This window comes from Dendrobium catenatum, unplaced genomic scaffold, assembly GCF_001605985.2.
Source record: "Dendrobium catenatum unplaced genomic scaffold, ASM160598v2 fragScaff_scaffold_54, whole genome shotgun sequence".
Taxonomy (NCBI): domain Eukaryota; kingdom Viridiplantae; phylum Streptophyta; class Magnoliopsida; order Asparagales; family Orchidaceae; genus Dendrobium; species Dendrobium catenatum.
The window spans coordinates 2,839,942-2,859,876 of record NW_021318516.1 but is presented as its reverse complement, the minus strand read 5'-3'; the positions used below and the strand labels follow the sequence as shown (position 1 = coordinate 2,859,876).

General features: G+C 36.3%; 1 protein-coding gene across 1 annotated transcript; it reads left to right on the top strand.

Annotated features, from left to right (window-relative positions):
- Nucleotides 1-333: 333 nt before the first annotated feature.
- Nucleotides 334-3,089, top strand: LOC110097135 (BTB/POZ domain and ankyrin repeat-containing protein NPR5). Its single transcript, XM_020823380.2, has 2 exons — nucleotides 334-935; nucleotides 1,998-3,089. The coding sequence occupies exons 1-2, from the start codon at nucleotides 435-437 to the stop codon at nucleotides 2,916-2,918; spliced, it is 1,422 nt and encodes a 473-aa protein (XP_020679039.1). The 5' UTR covers nucleotides 334-434; the 3' UTR covers nucleotides 2,919-3,089.
- Nucleotides 3,090-19,935: the final 16,846 nt, after the last annotated feature.

The window sequence follows — 19,935 nt, the reverse complement described above, 5'->3', positions numbered from 1 at the left end:
ACTCAACTTTCATAATAATAATAAAAAAAAAAACAATACAGTATTAGCAGGTCATTTTTGTTGAAGTTCTAAGTTGAAAATATACTAAATTCTCAAACTTTCCGCATTAGACCAGTAAAACAGACCCCTCTCCCCTAGAAGATATTTTCTAGTCCTTACTATTTCCCACTTCTCCTCCATCATTAAATACCTTAGCCGCCCCCACATCCCTCGAAATCGCTTTCTCTCTCCCACCCCTCTCTCATAAAATTCTGACCCCATTCCACGCAGCTTAGAACAATAGTCACCATCAGTACTCTGCTGAAGAAATAGACATTTTGAAGTGTTGCTCCTCCCCTTTCCACTTCTTTTATCCTTACACAACTCCATCTCATTCTTCCCAATCCAAACTAGAAGAATACGACGACTCCAAGCAGAAGAAGAAAGAAGATCCTATGGAGGAGTCCCTCAAGTCCATGTCCATGGACTACCTCAACCTCCTCATCAACGGTCAAGCCTTCAGCGACGTCACCTTCAGCGTAGAAGGCCGCCTCGTCCACGCCCACCGTTGCATCCTCGCCGCTCGCAGCCTCTTCTTCCGCCGCTTCTTCTGTGGCTCGGCCGACTCTTCTCCTGGTCTCCACCTCCTCCTCGACAACCACCATCACTATCGCTCGAGCCGGGCCGTTTCCGTAGCTTCCCCAGCCTCGCCGAGAGGCGGAGGCAGCGGCGCTGTAATCCCGGTAACATCGGTCAGCTACGAGGTGTTCCTTCTTTTGCTTCAATTCCTCTATAGTGGCCAGGTCTCTCTCGTGCCACCCAAACACGAACCAAGACCTAATTGTGGGGATCGGGGATGTTGGCACACGCACTGTTCCTCCGCCATTGATCTTGCTCTTGACACTCTTGCTGCCGCTCGATCCTTTGGTGTTGATCAGCTCGCTCTTCTCACTCAGGTAATTAAGAATTTCTGATATGTCATCTGTGGTAGAAAAGGCTAAGAAGAAGGCTTTTTATTATTTGCATCATTCATTCCTGAGTTCTTTTACTTTATTGAACACTTATGTCTTTGTTTGTTACGGAAGCAGTCAGAAGCTGCGCTGCGCTGCACTGCAGTCCCCATTCTTTCTCCATTTTTTAGGTTCTCATTCAATGTATTTCGCTTTCCCTCCACCTGCCCCCCTCCCTCTTTTGATTTTTTATCTTTTTATTATTTTTCAAGAGAGCCAGATTCGAGACTCAAGACTCAATCAGTGGCAATTACTCTTAAATTTCTCAAATCTAGGCATCTTTTCAATTAGTTACTTAACACAATCCATCACATCTCAATCGTGAATTAAGGTTTTTTAATTCCCCTTTTCGACTCAAATCTTTCATGCAGCAATCCCAATTTCTAGGGCTTGGAGCCATTCTTTTCCCAACAGTTTCTTACATTTTTCAGTGTTTACATTTCCAATGCTTCTCTTGCAAGCCCTATCACATCCAAATTCTAAACCCTAATTTCCTTCTCCAGCATCTGCTTGAGCCTCAATTAGAAGCCACTGCAAATTAGCAAATTCATATCAGCGACCTCCTTTGTTTTATCCTTATAATTTGAGATTTATTTATAAATCCTCTATATCTAAGTAACGAACTCATTTTTCATAGACCAATATTGCTTTTCTGACATGTAAAGTAAGCTTACTTTTGACATTCTTGTTCGTGCGACATATTCTGTATGAGAGAATCACAGCGTCTGAGAAGGCTGTAAAAATATGTTAATTTGAATTATTATAAATATATATCATTAAGATTGTTAATTTATCCTTGAATGATAGTGATTGAGATTTTCTGCAACAAAAAATTTATACTATATTCGTACTAATTTTCATCTACTTTTTGATTGTGTCCCTCTTTCTCCATATTTTTTCGTCTCATCCAATTTGTTGAGTTGACTGTATTTTTATGTGTGTACAACATTTGCATATATAATTGATCGACAGGAATAAAAATATATTTATATTGAATTGATAATGCAGAAGCAGCTTGAAAGCATGGTGGAGAAAGCATCAATAGATGATGTAATGAGAGTTCTTCTTGCTTCTCGTAAGCAAGAACTCCATCAGCTGTGGAACACCTGCTCCCATCTTGTATCAAAATCCGGCCTGACCCCTGAGGTACTTGCCAAGCACCTACCCATTGATGTCGTCGCTAAGATCGAAGAACTCCGCCTCAAATCCTCCCTGGCCTGCCGCCCCGCCTTCCTCCCCCACAGCCACCTCCCCCTCAACGTCGCCTCCGAATCCGACGAACACCACAACAAGATCCGTAGGATGAGACGGGCGCTTGACTCCTCTGACGTCGAGCTCGTCAAGCTCATGGTCATGGGCGAGGGCCTCAACCTCGACGACTCTCTCGCCCTCCATTACGCCGTCCAAAACTGCACTCGCGAGGTCGTGAAGGCATTGTTGGAGCTCGGTGCAGCTGATGTGAACTGCCCCGCCGGCCCGACTGGTAAGACACCACTCCACATTGCCGCCGAGATGGTTTGTCCCGACATGGTGGCCGTTTTGTTAGACCACCATGCGGACCCTAATGTCCGGACAATTGAAGGGATCACCCCGCTCGATATTCTTCGCTCCCTCACTTCTGACTTTCTATTCAAAGGCGCCATCCCAGGGCTCACTCATATCGAGCCAAATAAGCTAAGGCTGTGCCTTGAGCTCGTGCAATCCGCGGCTATGGTGCTTTCAAGAGAAGAGGCAGCGGCCGCCGCCGCCGCCGCAGCTGCCGCTGCGGCGAACAGCAACGGAAACGTAGATTCAAGGATGGTATATCTGAATCTCGGAATGGCAGCAGCTGCTAGGCTGGATTGTGATAGTAGTAGTAGTAGATCTCAAGGGAGCAGTGGTGGTATAGGGCCATCTTCGTTGTATTCTCAACATGACCACTTTCCATAGCTACAATTCGATAATGTAGGGAGAAACTGTTTTCTCTCTATCCCTCTCTATTTGTCATTTTGTCTCACTTGTCTATCTATATTTTACGTTGGGTTATATATCTTTGGTGTTGTGGTTGTTTCAATTTATCTGTATTTTTGGAAAGATGATTGATTAGTAACTTGGAATGAAGCTGTAGGGTTGTTGGGGGGTTTTCCTTTCTTTTTTTCTTTGTTTGTTCAGTTGAGGCAGTGCTGTCTACAACTTCGTTGCATTCATGTGCTGTTATGTATTGTGACAATTGAAGCTGTAATTTATATATAAATTGCTGTAAATGTTCATACAGTAACGCACATACATTGAAAACAAGCTAAATTTTAATTATCAGACCTTTTTTTTTAATTATGACTTAAATAAACACTTTACATAGTGATTTGTAAGTCCAATATTAAATTTTTATGTTATAGAACATTGAGAGGGTATTGAAATAGTTATGCAGAGGAGGATAGAAAATATGATAAAACAAAACATAAAATTGACAGATTTTAGGAGGACTGTTTAATTTATTTATTTATTCACATATTTAAATCAAAAGTTAGCATTAAAATATAATTATAAATAAATTATTCATGCTGTCAACCATGAAAACATTATTAAAAAGTTCTAAGCTTTAAATCATTTGACAGGTCAATTAATTGCTTGATATCAATTATTAGCAAGGTCAGAAACAACAGAGATCAAATTTAAAAATTATATTAATAATCATAATCTTTTTATATCAAAAAATTAAACCTACAAATGAGAGTCACCAATCTTATAATATTTCCATATATATTATATTTGATATGAGATTAAATTTAACATTTCAGATGTTTTTATAACTTAATTATGCTGATGAGCACTTTTGATATATATATTACTTATGTTCTTCAACCAAATAGCGAGAATTAACATCTATAGTGATAGTCTTGATTTTATGACTTAAAGAAAATTATGTCAGTTGCTTGTTTGTCTCACAGAACTTCATAAAAACTAAAATTCTCATAAAATTATTCATAATTTAGTAAAAAATTCTTTGAGTTAAGAGTAGTTTTGATTAAATAATATTTTAAACATAATTTAGAAAGATAAATCATTGCAAACAGATTTAATAAATAAAATAAAATTGCAATAAGAAAACACTGCTCATCTAAGGATCTCTTAGTACTTGAGATTAATTAAAAAATCATTTAACTTCTTGTTAAAAGATAGGACTTAGAAGATTGTAATGTGCATATGCAGCTGTTTTTGTTAAGTGCTTTTGGTGAAATGACTGAAGGTTTTTAGGCTTATGAGTGTGGTGCAAGTGCATGTGGGGATGTGGTGGGGTTTAAAGAGGAAAGAGGGAGACAACGAGAATCTAAGCAAGCATTGAATGAGTGAGTAGATGCAGGTCAATCTTTTTTACTTGTCAAGTCTTGTCAAACTTTTGTTTTTATTTGCCACCTATTTATAACCTGTAATGCCTCATCACCTCTTTCTTTATGATCCTATCGTTTTCTGTCTCCCCTTTTCTCCAGTCTACTCAAATTTAGATAGAATTCAATTAAAGGGATCATTTTGTTGCCTGCAATATATCCTTTAGAATATAATGATATTATAGTTATTAATAAAATAAACTTATTTGTTGTTAATTTTACAAGTTATTTTTCAACTGTATGACTTATTTATCTAGCAAAATTCAATAATACTTTAAAAAATATCTTCAAAGCTTTCTATTATTGATACAGTTTTGCTCAGAATGCTCTTCATGATTTCTTTTGTCTGAAATTATTTGCAGGCACATATCAAATTACATTCTGTCCATTTTTTTTTTTGTTTTTCCTTTCATCTTTTATAACCACAAGCTCTAATTTCCACCTGCTCTTTTCTGTGTCCCCTCAGAGATACTGTTAGGAAAGCTAAATCTAATATATTTTTGAGTTAGTACTTAATTAAAATCTGAATATTTTCTATATTTGAGCATGTTATACTGTAGAATATATCTATAAGGAAGAGTAAAGTATTAAAAGGGTTAAAATATTATATTCCTATCATTAAAAAATAATGAACATCACTGATCTAATAATTGCTGGCCTTTTTTTTTTCTTTACCTTTATAGCAGTCAGGGTTACAGTTAGATGATGATGAAAGCCTAGTGATCAAGCTCTCAGGCTGACTTCAACAACAGCATTCTATATGAAGAAATGTTGAAAGTTGAAACTATATAGGAACCACTAAAGTGCTTCTTCTTTCCTGAATTGTCACACGATGGCCGATATTCAAATCAAACTGATAGGCTAGATTATATATATATTAATTAACCATCCTGTCGAGCTTTACCAATGTGCACGTGCATTAACATGCTACGTAGTTAAATAAAAATTTTATGTTTTCGTACTCTTTTAGCAGATTCTGCATATTTTTACTTGCTTTGCCTTATTACGGCCTTCTCTTGCACTAAAACAAAAAACATGAAAGATACTGTTGTTGATTTTTATATGATCAATTGTGACGAAACTTTGCTATTTATTGGAGCAATGCGGGTAATTTAAAAATTAAAAAAAAAATCTGCAGCTTTCGTAGAAGTTTTAACTACCACGATTCTACAGATTAGCGATGGTTTTAATTCCCAAAACTCTACAGATTTGCGGCAATTATAACTACCACAATTTTGTAGACAATGCGACGGTTTAAACCTCCACAATTATTTGTTATTCTAACTGCTGCAAAATACGAAGTAAAGTAGAGGTTATTCTGTAATATTGAGGACTAGCACTTCATCCTTTCTATCACAACAGTTTCGAAAACCCCATTGAATGTCTTTGTAGTTGATTGTAATCACAGCAGTCATATAATGATTTCAAAACTGCTGCATGCAATTTAGTGGTGGTTAAAATAACCAGAAAAGTCTAAAATTAGTACTAAGATAATTTTTTTTTTGGTGGATCAAGAGTTGCATAAGTGGTTCTTGCAAAGATCTCCTTGGCATCTCCTAAGCACCCCTACTATCTTCTCTGTGCAAAAGAGAATCAAAATAGTAATATAAATCAATAAGAGCCTTCAATATTATACACATTTTTTAAGACACTCTTACTCCCTAATTTCCATCCAAATAATACAAAAGAAAATGAATATTCTTCATAAATCTTTGTATGCAATGATTAAACTATTTTTTCAATAAATAAATAAAATAAAAGTATAAATAATTTTTAACTTAGAATTTTTCCCGTTTAACTCACCCTGCCAATATTGTCAGAAAAGATAGAAACTTTTAATAAAGCATAAAGGCTGAATCCCTAGCCTTGAATAATATATTCACCCAACACCCAATTGCTTGTTTTTCTTGGATGGCTATGATCGGTAAACTTAAAACTACTGATAACTTGTTGATTAGGGGGATACAGGTGCCTCCTTTGTGCTCCTTTTGCCTTTGTTTTGCTGAGAACTGTAATCATCTATTCTTTGGTTGTGATTTCTCATTTAACATTCTCAAGTTTATCTTACCCGATGTTAATAGTTTCTTGCTGAGGCCCACATTATCTCAGGTTTTAGAATTTTTTAATAATTCTAGCAACTAGAGTCGTATTGAGAAGGATTTTTGCTGCTTAACTGTTAGCTGCATTTTGTACCACATCTGGCGTGAGAGAAACAATCGGCATTTCTCTGATTTGAGAACTAACTCGGTTAGTCTAATTTGCAACATCTCTACTGCTATTAGATTTAAAATATCAAAATGGAAAAACAAAGACAATCTTTTACAAAGGTTCTATGGTATCTAACTTTATTTTGATCATTGTTGTGCTTAAGATTTATCTGGGCTGCTTTCTTTTCTGGTTCTGCCTTTGGTTTCTGCTGCAATATTTGGCTCATTGGTTTTTTGGGAGAATTGATTTGGTTTTCTCTTCTTTTTTAGATCTGGGAAGAACATTTTGGTGATTGTGGCTGGTTTAGTCTTTCAGCCCAATCCTGATTCATTTTTTAAGAACATTATGCTCATTTATTGGTTTTCGGCACTGGTTATTTCTGTCTTGATGGCTACTACTGGTGGAGGCAATTTAATAATCAGACAATGATGAGCAAGATCAGATCCTGCTTTTGGTGCCATGGAAGGCCTTTGTGGCAACCTGGCACATTTTTTGCCGCGTTCGTTGATGCCTAGGGGCTATGTGATGGCCTTTCTTACTCCGGATCCGTGGGCAACTGGAGCTTCTCCCTAGACAATGTTTGTTTCAAACTGAAAGATTATGTGGACTGGATCTGGTCTTTTTTTCCCTGCGTCTTTGTGATTGTTTGTCTCCTTGTAGTTGCCTTAGATGGCTATAGTCTTATGTTCTTTATTGTTTTTCTTTTAAAGTTATTTTTCTCTTCCTTTCAGGTTACTTGTATTTTGAATTTTGATTTTTAATACATGAGCTTTTTTCCCCGGGTTTACCCAAAAAAATTGAGAAGTAATAGAGCCGTCCTGATTCCAAATTAATTCAAAAATATTAAGGAAATAAGAGGATATAGGACAGTCAGAAATCCAGGCATCTCTTGAATCTCCAGTTACTGTTGACACAAGAGGACCACATTACGCTCTTAAAAAATGGATGAGCATAGTTTTTTAATAAATGCTTTACATGTGAATCTAATATGATTACTTGGGTTAATCTAATAGCATAATTTATATATTCCATTCTTACTATTTACATGAGAGTAAAGGAAGGTCAACCCATTTGTTTAAGCAATTCAATTGATGGAGCTTATGTATCAAATATGATAACCCTCCAAATAAGTAGGGGTGGAATCTAGAAGAGCTTAGGGTGGGCAATTGCTCACTATTACTTTTTTTTTCTAAGAAGAATAAGCATTTTAAGTGTTTTGCTCACCTTCAATAATTGCAGTTGCCTAAATTCTCAGAAAAAATATTCTTGTTTTCTGTTTCATACATAAAATTATGTATTTCACAGTTATTTTGCACATCGTCAAAAGAGAGGTCGATTCTACCCCTGCAAATAAGTACAGTCACGGATTATTTTTCGATGAAAATTGTGTGGTTGAAGTGATTTGTGGCTTTCATGAGTCTTAGTGGCTTGTAGCATAAAAGAGGAAAATTTTAAGTGGACAACACAAGAACTAAATAAAGCTAAAAAAAATTCTTCTTAAAGGAAGAGTAGCGGCTGATATAAAAAATAGCCGCGTGAGGATGAGATTCAAAATTTACATGCAATAATAAAAGCTATTCTCAAAACACTTATGAGAACACTTATGAGATCAATTAATATTATATATACTCCTTTTAAAAGGGGCTTATGATTAAGGATAAAAAACTAAATTTTAATCTTCTAATTTCAAAATAAAAAATCTTAGCCCTTCATATTTGAATCTTTGTTATATCTATGTAAAATATTATCTATTTGCAAGAAAAGATGCATTAAGAGGGGGAGACATGAATTGAATGTACAAGAGGATATTTTGGTTATCTTTGAAAAAGAAACAAATCAAAACCCCGACAATCAATGAAAATGAAAGATAAAAGGAAAAATTTTAATTAAAACACTATATATCATGAAGCTAATTAGTATATCAATCAATATATAAACAAACTAAATACGCAAACCATATTTGTTATGCTATGGTGTTTGTTAGAGTTAAGCTATGGAGGCCATTATAAGAAAGTCAATTTTTTTGCACTGGACTTTATGATAGATTTTTTTTTTTGTCGAAAATGACTGAAGATTTTCGACTTAAACTTTTGACAATCTTTTTTGCGATGGATTTGCGACGGAATATATGCCACAAAATTGCAATGGTAAATCCGGCGAAAAATAGACACTAACTGACTGAGCATGCATATGCACTACAGGAAAACTGCTCAATACCGCATGCATAGGCGGTTCCTGAGCTTAGGCAGGGCGGGCTCGGGCAGGCAACTCCGGGTAAGCGGGCAGCACGTCGTCGGGCGGGCAGCCGCGCAGGAAACAGTCCGGCGGGCAGCTGCATCCAGATAAGCTCTTTAATTAATTTTGTTTATTTTTTTTGTTATTCCGGCAGTTTGTTTTCGCCGGACAGTCGCCGGAAATAGTTTCCGGCGAACAAATTCTGCCGGAATAATTTTTCGGCGTATTTTCTCGACATAAGTTTTTTTGGGACGCGAGTTTTACTGTCGAAAAGATTTCTGTCGGAAAACCGTCTGAAACTTTCAAAATCCGCCGGAAAAATCCGCCGGTAATATGCGATATTCCTGTAGTGAACAATTGCTAGGGTTATACTATATTTAGGATTAAGGGAAGGAAATACGTATGAGGAAGAATCAATAACCAAGACATGTTTAATGTCTTATATAGAACCATTATTTTCCACATTAGAGAAAGTTATAAGATGGGTGGAATCTTCAACTTCCTTGCCATTGATAATTTCGTCAGGGGTTGGAATGTTAGAAGGAACCAAATTGTTAATAGGATGAGCTAGAGAAACATTCCCATTTGAAATATTTTCCATAATTTTAGGGTTGACCAACGAATTCTTTTTAAATGAGGGTGGAAGAGGTAATAGCCATTCTTTAGGTGACCCAAAGTTTTGCAATGATCACCAAAAAAAAAAAATCTTCCATAACAATAATTATTGAGTATACCCAAATTTTTTGGGCACAAGCACACCTTATATGGATAAAGCTTAGTAATGCCAACTTTTTTTTTTCCAAGAAAACATGATTCTATTAAAACAAAAGAAACCGTTACAACAAATGATAAAACAGGGAAAATAAAAAGAGAAAAATTACAATAAAAACATGAGCTCGGTAGTGGTTAAAGCTTCTAGCGTCACTGTCACCACACCAGGACCGTCCATGGTGGATAAAGCCACGAAATTCGACCCAACTCGAGAGAACACACCAATGGTTGTCACCGGTGAAGCATCAATGACGCGAGCCTCAACCCATCATTGCTCATCACCCCACCAGCCAGCAAATCTCTCAGCATATCAGATAGACAAATCGAATAAAAAAAAACAGAGGACAATCCAAAAATAAGAAGCTATCTCCTACGCCGTCCCCTTCCACGGCCACAAAATCTTCCCCGAGAGCCAACATTGAAAGTGGTTCTAACATTAACAAGAGTAAAGTCATTCCCAAGGTCCGAACCCCCACAGAAATCCATAGAGGCCAAACCACCACCGTCAGAAAATTCAGATTCAAGATCACCATCTGAAGAATCTAACCAATTCATATGATTCCTAATATCCAGACCAGAACTATCGCTAATGTATTGCCTAAATTTCGCAAATCAACCAAACTGACAGGTATCTCAACAAAATTATTGGCAACCAAAATGCATTCCTGAGCTACAGCCACATCCAGACCAGGGCCAGGATCCACAGAGTGATCCTCAACTAATAAATCCACATTGTTACCAGGCACACTCACATTACAAGTAGAGGGTAATGTAGGTGGAAAAAAAGGTACAGCATTAGGAGATAAGCCAACGTAGACAGCCTCAGTGATAACACCACAACTATCCAGCCCTTCAACATTTTTGCTAGCCACTAGATTACCAATCACAGACTCAACGATCTGAGCTGTCACCAGCATAGGAGGAACATTAACAGGGACATTAGACGAAACGAGCTCAGCAACAGCACAACATTCATCTATAGCCTGAACTACCGAACCCAGCTCAACATTTACAGCACTGCAATCAACGCCAGGCTGAACCGCTAGGGGCAAAGACACCTCCCTAACAGCAGGGGAAGCCAACGGTAACACCTCAACGGGCAAAACCACACCATTTTCAACCTCACACTCCACATCCAAACGAGACGTAACAATTTCAGTATCAACAACCTGTAAATTAACATTAGAAGAGAGGGGAGCTATCTCGTTATCAGCCTTAACAGGACGACAACTATGTACCTAGAGAATGGCCAATACACTTACAGCCAACACAGAATTGAGGGAATTCATCAAAAACAACCTCTTGAACGTAACCTAACGATTCCAAACCTAACCAAATATGCTTGGGATAGTATTTAGTAATATCAAGCTCTACTAAAATACGAGCCATGGATGGATGGGATCCAACAGCGGTAGCAGCATCAATTTTCAGAGCCTTTCCAAATAAACCGCCCAGACCAGAAAGAATCCTGGGGGAAAAAAATGCGGACGAAGACGAGGAAAGGAGATCCAGATCGGGATAACCGATGACTCAACACCAATGTCCAAAGTCGGATACCATTTCGTAAGTTTCATGAAACAATTGAATACAAGATAAGAACGATGACAGAAAACTCTGCAATAATCGAGATCATTGGCCAGTTTAATAAGGATGTGAGAAGTATCCAAAACCGTCACCGAAACTTCGCCATTTAGCTTTAAGTTAAAGAAAAATTTCCGAATCGATTCGAGGGGGGGATGTTTGGATGGAAAAAAGCCAACCAACGAAAAACGAAAGGGAGCAGCAAGCACTTGGATTTCCTCACCGGAAACCCAAAGCGACGGCATACCACGGTAAGTGGAAGTCCTCTAATCAGAAAAGGAAGAAGAAGAACCAGCTAAAGCTTCAAGAAAAGACTTAGGATGCGAAAAACCACCAAAAAGACCTGGGTCCTTCAATTTATTCGACGCCATACCGGCTCCGACGACTAAAAAGAAAAGAAAACCAAGCAAAGAACCTCCAGCAACCAAAAACAGAGAAAGAAACCTGAAAAAAGATGATCAGCGGCGCCAGAAATTCCCCCGCCGGCGGCGGAAAACCCTAAGCGACAAACCCTAGCAGAGCTCGTGGAGTACAAAAAGTTGAAGAAGATTAGTAATGCCAACTTCAACCAACACACGAGCAATAGAATTGAAGGTCTATAACTGGTTTGGATTCTTTATTTTGAAGACATCTTAAAATAGATAATGCTATTTTTTTAATAGTTATTTTAATTAATGATAAATATTTTACTTTAAAGAAATACAGTTCTTACAATTGCTACATTTAAGGTTGTTACTCTCTATTTTAAATTATTACATCCCCTCAAAAATTATCATTGGGAAAGTCACTCAATGCTTTCATTTAAATAATTATTCTTTTAATATTTAAATAATTTTTTAAATTTCAAAGATGAGCACTTAATGTATATGCAATTAAACTAATATATTTATGGTTACCCTTATTAATTGACTTATTCATTGGAACTGTACGTGGGTATTCTTATATCAGTGTAATGAATCTTTCATTTTTTATGTACGTAGGGGTGTCAATATATGACACGACCCAAAAATTCAACTAAAAAAATCTAGGTTCAGATTGACTCGTTTAGCAAACGGGTCAAGTTCGAGTTTAATTTTTTGACTCGATTGACATATTAGGTCAGACTCGGGTTAACCCGCGAACCCGAACACAACCTGTTTGACCCGCCCTCACTTAGTCGCATCTCGCCTCACTCGTCTGCATCATGCTCGCGCCACACTTGCACTCGCCCGCTCGCCCTTTACCACGACAGTGGGTTGGGTCGAGTTTGGGTTAACATTTTTTAACCTGTTTGGACAAACATGCTGGGTTAGGGTTGAACGTGTTAAGAGAGGATCAATTTTTAGTTTGACACGAACCCAACCAGAAAACCTATTTTGACAACCCTAATTTCTCACACTTAATATTAACCAGTTTGGTGCTTTTCTTTAAAGACCTTGAATATATGTTGTTTGAGAATAAGATTAGTTTTTGCATCTTCAGAGAGTTTTCTCTCCTCTTGTTGAGTAATATAGTGCTACATTTTCTGATGTACATTTATTTAGTTGAGAAATATAGTACTACATATTTAGCAATACAATAAATGCAACGGGCAGAATTTGAAGAAATGAAGAAGACCGTTGCAACCGGCATCCTAATAAAATTAATTTTGTTGCACGAGCTAAACCTACTGAACTATTCACTCCTATGATGTTTTCACAAAAAATAAATAAATAAATAAATAAATAAATATTTAATATACCACTATCGAAATTTGATATTTCTTTTGCAGCATTTTATAGCAACAAATTTAAACTGCTGGTAATTACACAATGTAGAATTGCAAAGCTTATAAGTTATAACCATTGCATATAGAAACATATATGGATTTGTAGCAATTTTACTTCTACAATCTGATATAATTGTAGCGGTTAAAATCAATGCAAAAATAAAACAGTTGTTTTAACCGTTATGACATATGTGCTATAAAAAAAATCTTTTTAGTGCTTGTTGAACCATTGGGAAATATTCCTTTTGTAGTGAAATTCAAATGCAGTAGTCTTATAACAGTTTTTAAACTCCTTGAAATATCTATCCTGTAGTTTAAATTGCTGCTATAGATAGAAATATTCAGCACGAAATCACTAATTCATTGTAGTATATGTTAGCTTTTTTTATGATAAACCATTTTAATTATATGTATATATACATTTTTTGTTGCATCCTAGAATATTTGCGGCAATATAGAGATATAAAGTTTTAACGTCTGAGCTTAGCATGAAGATCCAGCACATAATCAGATAAAAGAGAGGGTGTAGCAGTCATAAGAGACACTGGAATTTTGTTGGAAACCCCTAAAAAGGGAGAAAAATCATGGTGTTTGGCCTAGTTTGAATGAATATGTCGAAGTTTGCAGTTAATTACAAATGAGGCCCTTTCTTGAGGGAAGACCTTAGTTTGGTGTAGCAAATATACATCATATAAAGTGCATTACATTGTGGGAATTAGAAGAACCAGTATTGACATGTTCATTTTGTCGACATGATCATAGTCGGCGGGCGATGGAAGTCAGAAAGACCGTAGTCAGTAGGTGACAAGGGTAAGAAAGACCCTTGTCTGGTGGAAGTCCAACAATAATTGGAATATGGGTGGAAGTCTGGTGTCAGTTGGTGGCCGGGTAGAAGTCTGACAATGGTCATGGAGTCTGGTGGCAAGAGAACTCTAGTTTTTTTTTCTTCATTATCTTCCTTCTCTTTCTTGCTTCCTCCTCATTCAATGAAGAATGAAGGTTCTATTAATAGTTTTCTAAGAGTGGCATGGCCAGTAAATATGGAGGAGATTAAGGGCAAGTTGGGAGTGGTTTGAATGGACGGGCGATGTATTGATCCCCTTGTTCGTGGACTGTTTACTGACATTTAAATGTCTTAATGATATCAGAATTTGATGATCTTAGACTCGTTGGATTTGTCTCATCGAGCCGCTCAATTGCTTGTTATGTTTGGAAATCATTTGGTTATCCAATTTATAGTTTGAACTCTCCAAAGGCACTTCAAGTTAGATTTGGACACATTTGGGATCAAATTGAGTTGAATTTAGTGTCGTTGGGTTCGTCATTTTGAGACATTCAGTTTGACCACAAGTTTGCTAAAGTCGGAATTCATATGGTTCTGAATTTAATTTTGAAAGTTTTTTTACTTTATTTTGCCTCAAGATTCGTGTTTGATCAAGATAATTTCTTGATGTTGCCCCCTATTTTCGGACGTCGAAACTCAAGAAGTTTGAAAATACACACTACAATCTTTGGGGAATCATTTATGCAACTTTAAAAGTACTAAAATTGAGTTTGAAACATCAAAACAAGGTCTCAGGGACCCCAAAAATGCCTGATGTGGACTATCCTGGATGAAAATTAGAATCGATTGTATTTTGATGGCCAATTCGCCGAGCCCCTGCACAAATTGTAAGGGTGCAGCCCAAAGGGGCATGCAATCTAAGCAGGCGGCTAACCGCCAAGTGCTGTTAAATATATTATTATTATTATTATTAAATGTAGACACCCACTAATTTTTTCTTTAAAATCAAGCGTGAAACTACTAAAGTGCAACCCGCTTATATAAGCAAATATATTTTTTTTAATTCCAAAAATATCAAAATTGGGCCTAAAATTTTGAAAAAATTTAGAAAAAATTCAAAAATTTATTAAAAAATTGGAGGCAAAATTTTCCACTTTTTTGAACTCCCCCCTAGCACAAGGCAAAAATTACACTTTCTTCTATTCTCTCTTCTCTCTCTTCTCTCTTACTTTATTGTATTTGAGGCTTTCCATTATTTTTGGTAAGTGGCATCCATACTCAAATTCAATGCTCCTCTCTTTTGTAGAAGTTTAGAATTTTTAGCCCTCATCTCCTTCTCTTTCCCATTTTTCTTCTAATTTTAGAGACTTTATATTATTTTTTATAGGTTGCTTCCCCTATCCAAATTCAAAGCCCCATTTTGTATAGAAGAAACTTTCTTCTTCCATTTTATTCTCTTATGATTTTCTTCTTATATTAGTGGCATTCCATTATCTGAGATAGGTGACATCCCTTATCAAGCTTCGGTGCCCATCTTTTGTGTAGATGAAGTCACGATGAGAATTTATTCTATCGATAGATAAATCTGATAGACAAAGATTAATAGCCTCTTATATGTGAGGGTGATTTGAGAACAAAAATGGTTGTAATTGTATTTGAGAGGATAACCAATATTGTAGTTAACATATAGAATTATTGATGATGTTTAAGCAAAAGTCCATCAATAATTGATGATCGACTTGAAATTTGGTGTAGATTGATGGTTTGATGGAGATTTGAAGGATATAATTAGAGTTTGTGCTGCTAATAGTAGCCGAGTGAGAAGTCGGTGATGGCTGATATGAGGTGAATGGTCGACGGCGGACATCAGGTGAAAGATTAATGATGGCGGGTGTCAAATAGCATTCTGTTAAAGACATTATACATCCATTCTAATATGTGTAGACATCAAACATCCCTTTCTTTGAAGAAAAAGTTGTAGGAGATACTTATATAGATGATGCTAGTATAAATTTAATTTCAGCTTCTTGCCAAAATCAATGTATACTTGAACCTGATGTGGAATCTATGTAACTCCAATGATATTATATATAAAGTTGAGATTATTGTATGAGATCGAAGCTTATTTTTTATTTGAAATAAACTTATCCCCTAAAGGAAACTAAATTGTTTATACATCTTTGAGATATACTTTGATATATTACTTTATGTGTATTTTGAGGCATTTTAGCCTACTAAGATCTTCATATGAGTGATCACTTTATTAATCATATACTCTCATAGTCTTTATAATGAGGATCTGGTCAAATACTAGCTTCCCTTCGAGACTATCCTATGGGTAAGACATTCTTGGGGTTATTATAAGAGCATTATTTGATGACGCTAATAGATTCATAAAATTTTACAAATGATATTTGACCTATCATAGGTTGTTTGTCAGAGTATTACTCGATGGTGTTAACCTGTGTGGGAGAGGTAGAGAGAATATATAAATGATATATGACCTATCCAATGTTATTTGTTAAAGCATTACTTAATGATGTTAACCTGTATGAAAGAGGCTGAGAGAATCCTCCAATGATGTATGACCTATCTAAGGTTATGTAATAAAGAATTGTTCGATGGTATTAACATGTATGAAAGAGGCCGAGAGAAACCACCAAGAATGTATAACATATCCAAGGTTATTTGTTAAAGCATTGCTCGATAACATTAACATATTTGGAAGAGGCCAAGAGTATCCACCAATGATGTATAACATATCAGAGGTTATTTATCGAATCGTTGCTCCATGACGTTAACTTATGTGGAAGATGTCAAGAGAATCCACAAAAGATATATAACATATCCAATGTTGTATGTCAGAGCGTTACTCATATATATATAAGAGGTCAGATCAAATCTTCTTGGAATTAATAATTTAGTGATTGATACACGATAAAGATTATGTATTTCTTGAATGAAAGACATATGTTTTGATTGACATCCTCTAGGATGTTTGATATATCTAATGTTGTATGTCAAAGAGTTGTTTAATGACGTCAACTTATATGGAAGAGGCCAAATCAAATCTCCCAAAGATTGATCATCTAATGATTAAGATACAATAAAGATTATGTATTTCTTGAATCAAGAATTTTATGATTTGATTTACATCCTCCTAGGATGTTTGACATATTCAAGACTTTTTGTCAAAGAGCTGCTCATTGACGTTAACCTATGTGGATGAGAGTGGATCGAATCCCACTGCGATTGATCATTCTTGATTGGGAGGGGACGAGTGTGCATGTATCTCGAATCAAAGGTGAAAAAATGGTCTATTTTTTTTACCGTTACATTTTTTGAGGTTGAGATTAAGATATTGCCCAAAGAGTATAAGTCCAGTTGGGGACTATATAAAGCTTGAAATTTATTGTAAGCATTGTTGCATTTAATATAAGCATTATGATCCTAAGATATCGTCTTGAATATTGGAAGATTTTGAGGAATTTTCTTGATCATGATTGTTGTCAAGGTTACCCCCAAGTCCATATTTAATTATCATGAAATTGATGCAATAATAGGTGATGTTAGGATGTTGACATGAACAACCTTTTAAGATTTGAGCAAAAATTACCCTATGGTCAGGAATCACGTTCCCATAGACGGTGTCAAACTATTGTGTCATACAATATTTACATCGATAAAGAAATATAAAGTTTTAATATCTTAGTTTTATATAAAGATCTAGTACACAATCAGATAAAAAGAGGGTGTAGAGTTCATAAATGACACCTGAGTTTTTACATTGAAATCCCTAAAAAGGAAAAAAATTATGGGGCCTTGCCTAGTTTGAATGAATCCACTCGTATTTGTTGTCAATTATAAATGAGGCCATTCTTTGAGTGAAAGCCTTAGTTTAATGTAGCAAATATACATCATATAAAGTGTATTACGTTGTGAAAATAGGAAGAATCGGTATTGACATGTTCGTTTAATCGGCAGGACCATAGTCAGCTGGCGACGAAGGTAAGAAAGGCCATAGTCAGTGAGCAACAGTGGTCAGAAAGACCATTGTATGGTGAAATTCCAACAATAATTGGAAGTTGAGCAGAAGTCCGGCGTCAGTTGGTGGCCGGGTGGAAGTCTAACAGTGGTCGAGGATGAATCTGGTGGCAAGAAAACTCTAGTTTATGTTCTTCCTTCTTTTCATTGCTTCCTCCTTTTTCAATAAAGAATGATGGGTCTATTTATACTTTTTTAAGAGTGGCATGACCAGTAAATAGGGAGGAGATCAAGGGCAAGTTGGGAGTGGTTTGAATGGACGGTCGATATTGATCTCCTTGATCGTGGACCGTTTGATGGGCATTGGAATGTCATAAAGATATCAAAATTTGACAATCTTGGGCTCGTTGGATTTGTCTCGTCAAACCGCTTAGTTTGACTATAAGTAAGCAATATTTTGAAATCGTTTGGTTATCCAATTTATCGTTCGAACTCTCCAAAAGACGCTTTGGGTCTTCGATTTGGATCCATTTGTGATCGGATTGAGTTGAATTTGGTGTCGTTGGATTTTTTATTTTGAGAAGTTCAATTCAACTATAAGTTTGTTGAAATTGAAGTTCATATGATTCCGAATTTAATTTTGAAAGTTTCTATCTTCATTTTGCCTCGGTACAACGCTAAGACGTTAAACTATATATTTCTCTACCGCCGCGAATATTCCAGGACGCAACATATATATATACTATGACGGTGAATATCTGAAAATTTAGGAAGCCATGATCCACTAAACTACAAGTTCCAAATTTATTGAAGTCTAAGATTCTTGATATAATTAAATTAAGACGTGACAAGACCAAAAAATTAATTTGTCAAACAATTTAGTTTACTCAAATTAATATATAGCTAGCACAATCAAATCTATCAAAATCAAAGAATTTGATTGGAGCACTCAACTATCTAGTTAAGTGTAGAACACTCAACTTATTGGCTTAACAAATTCGGTGAGCTTAATTGGTCCCAATTTTGTAAATGCAAAAGTATAAAAGCTAACTAAAATTATCAACTACCAAGACTACTGCTATTTAATGCATTAAATCAATTTTAAACATAAATTAATTTCAACTTCGTTTGGGACTACTTTTTTACTATTTTATTTTTCAGACCATAACCACAATTTATATTTGATCATTATTTCTTTGCTGCTGTCAAAAAAATTTTGTACTAGACAATTGCATTCTACAATAGGGGTGTCAATTTCGGGTCACGGGTCGGGTTCGGGTCGAACCCGGAACTGACCCGGGTTCAAATGGGTCAACCCTAACCCGACCCGGGTAGATAAAAGGGTCGGAAATCCGAACCGGACCCGGCGGGTTGCCGGGTTGACCCGACCCGACCCGGTTTTGGTGTAATATCAGTTTTTGCTCCAGGTTCGTCCGGGACGAAGTTGGATCGTCCGGGACGATCGGTACAGGTTGTGCAGAAAATCAGTTTTGGTTGTATGGTTCGTCTGGACGAAATCAGGATCGTCTGGACGAAAATTCTCCCGTGAACCCTTCGCCTGGGACGATATGTCGTTTTTCGTCTGGACGAAATTCCTCTCTTCATGGATCGTCCGGTACGAAGCTCGATCGTCCAGGACGATCAGTCTGGATATATATAGAAATGAGATATTTTGAAGAGAGAGAAAAAGCTGAGGAGAGAGAAAAACAAAGGAAAAAGTGGAAAAGCGGATTTTCGGACGACGCGGAGCCGTTTTCGCCCGAAGTGGCTGTTGAGGAAATTGTTGTGCTCGAGGTAAGGCACATTCCGCCTTTCTCAATTTTCAGAACCGTCGTGTTTGGCGGTATATTCTATCCGGATTTCGTTTTCGTTAATGATTTTTGTCTGTATCTGTTGATTGACTCAGTTTTTACCGCGTAACTTTTTGTATATTGTTGACGTGCCGGCTTGATCGAATTTCATAAATGAACCAAAATTTTTATGGTGGTCTATTTATTGGTTGTGTCAAGCTCAAACCTTCTTGTTTCTGGTTTTAAGCATTGCTAGATTTTTTTGCAGCTCAATTTCACTCCTTTTCTCTTCATTGAGTTATAATTTTGATTTTTTTGTCAGTTTTGCTGTAACTATTTTATATATTTGACCAAATTGAGCTACGCCCCCAATTTTCCAAAAAAAAAAAATTAAAACACTTCCTCCTTAAAAGGACTCTTTATATATTTTAAATAAGAACTTCCATAACTTTTTCTTCAATAATATATACAATCATAACAA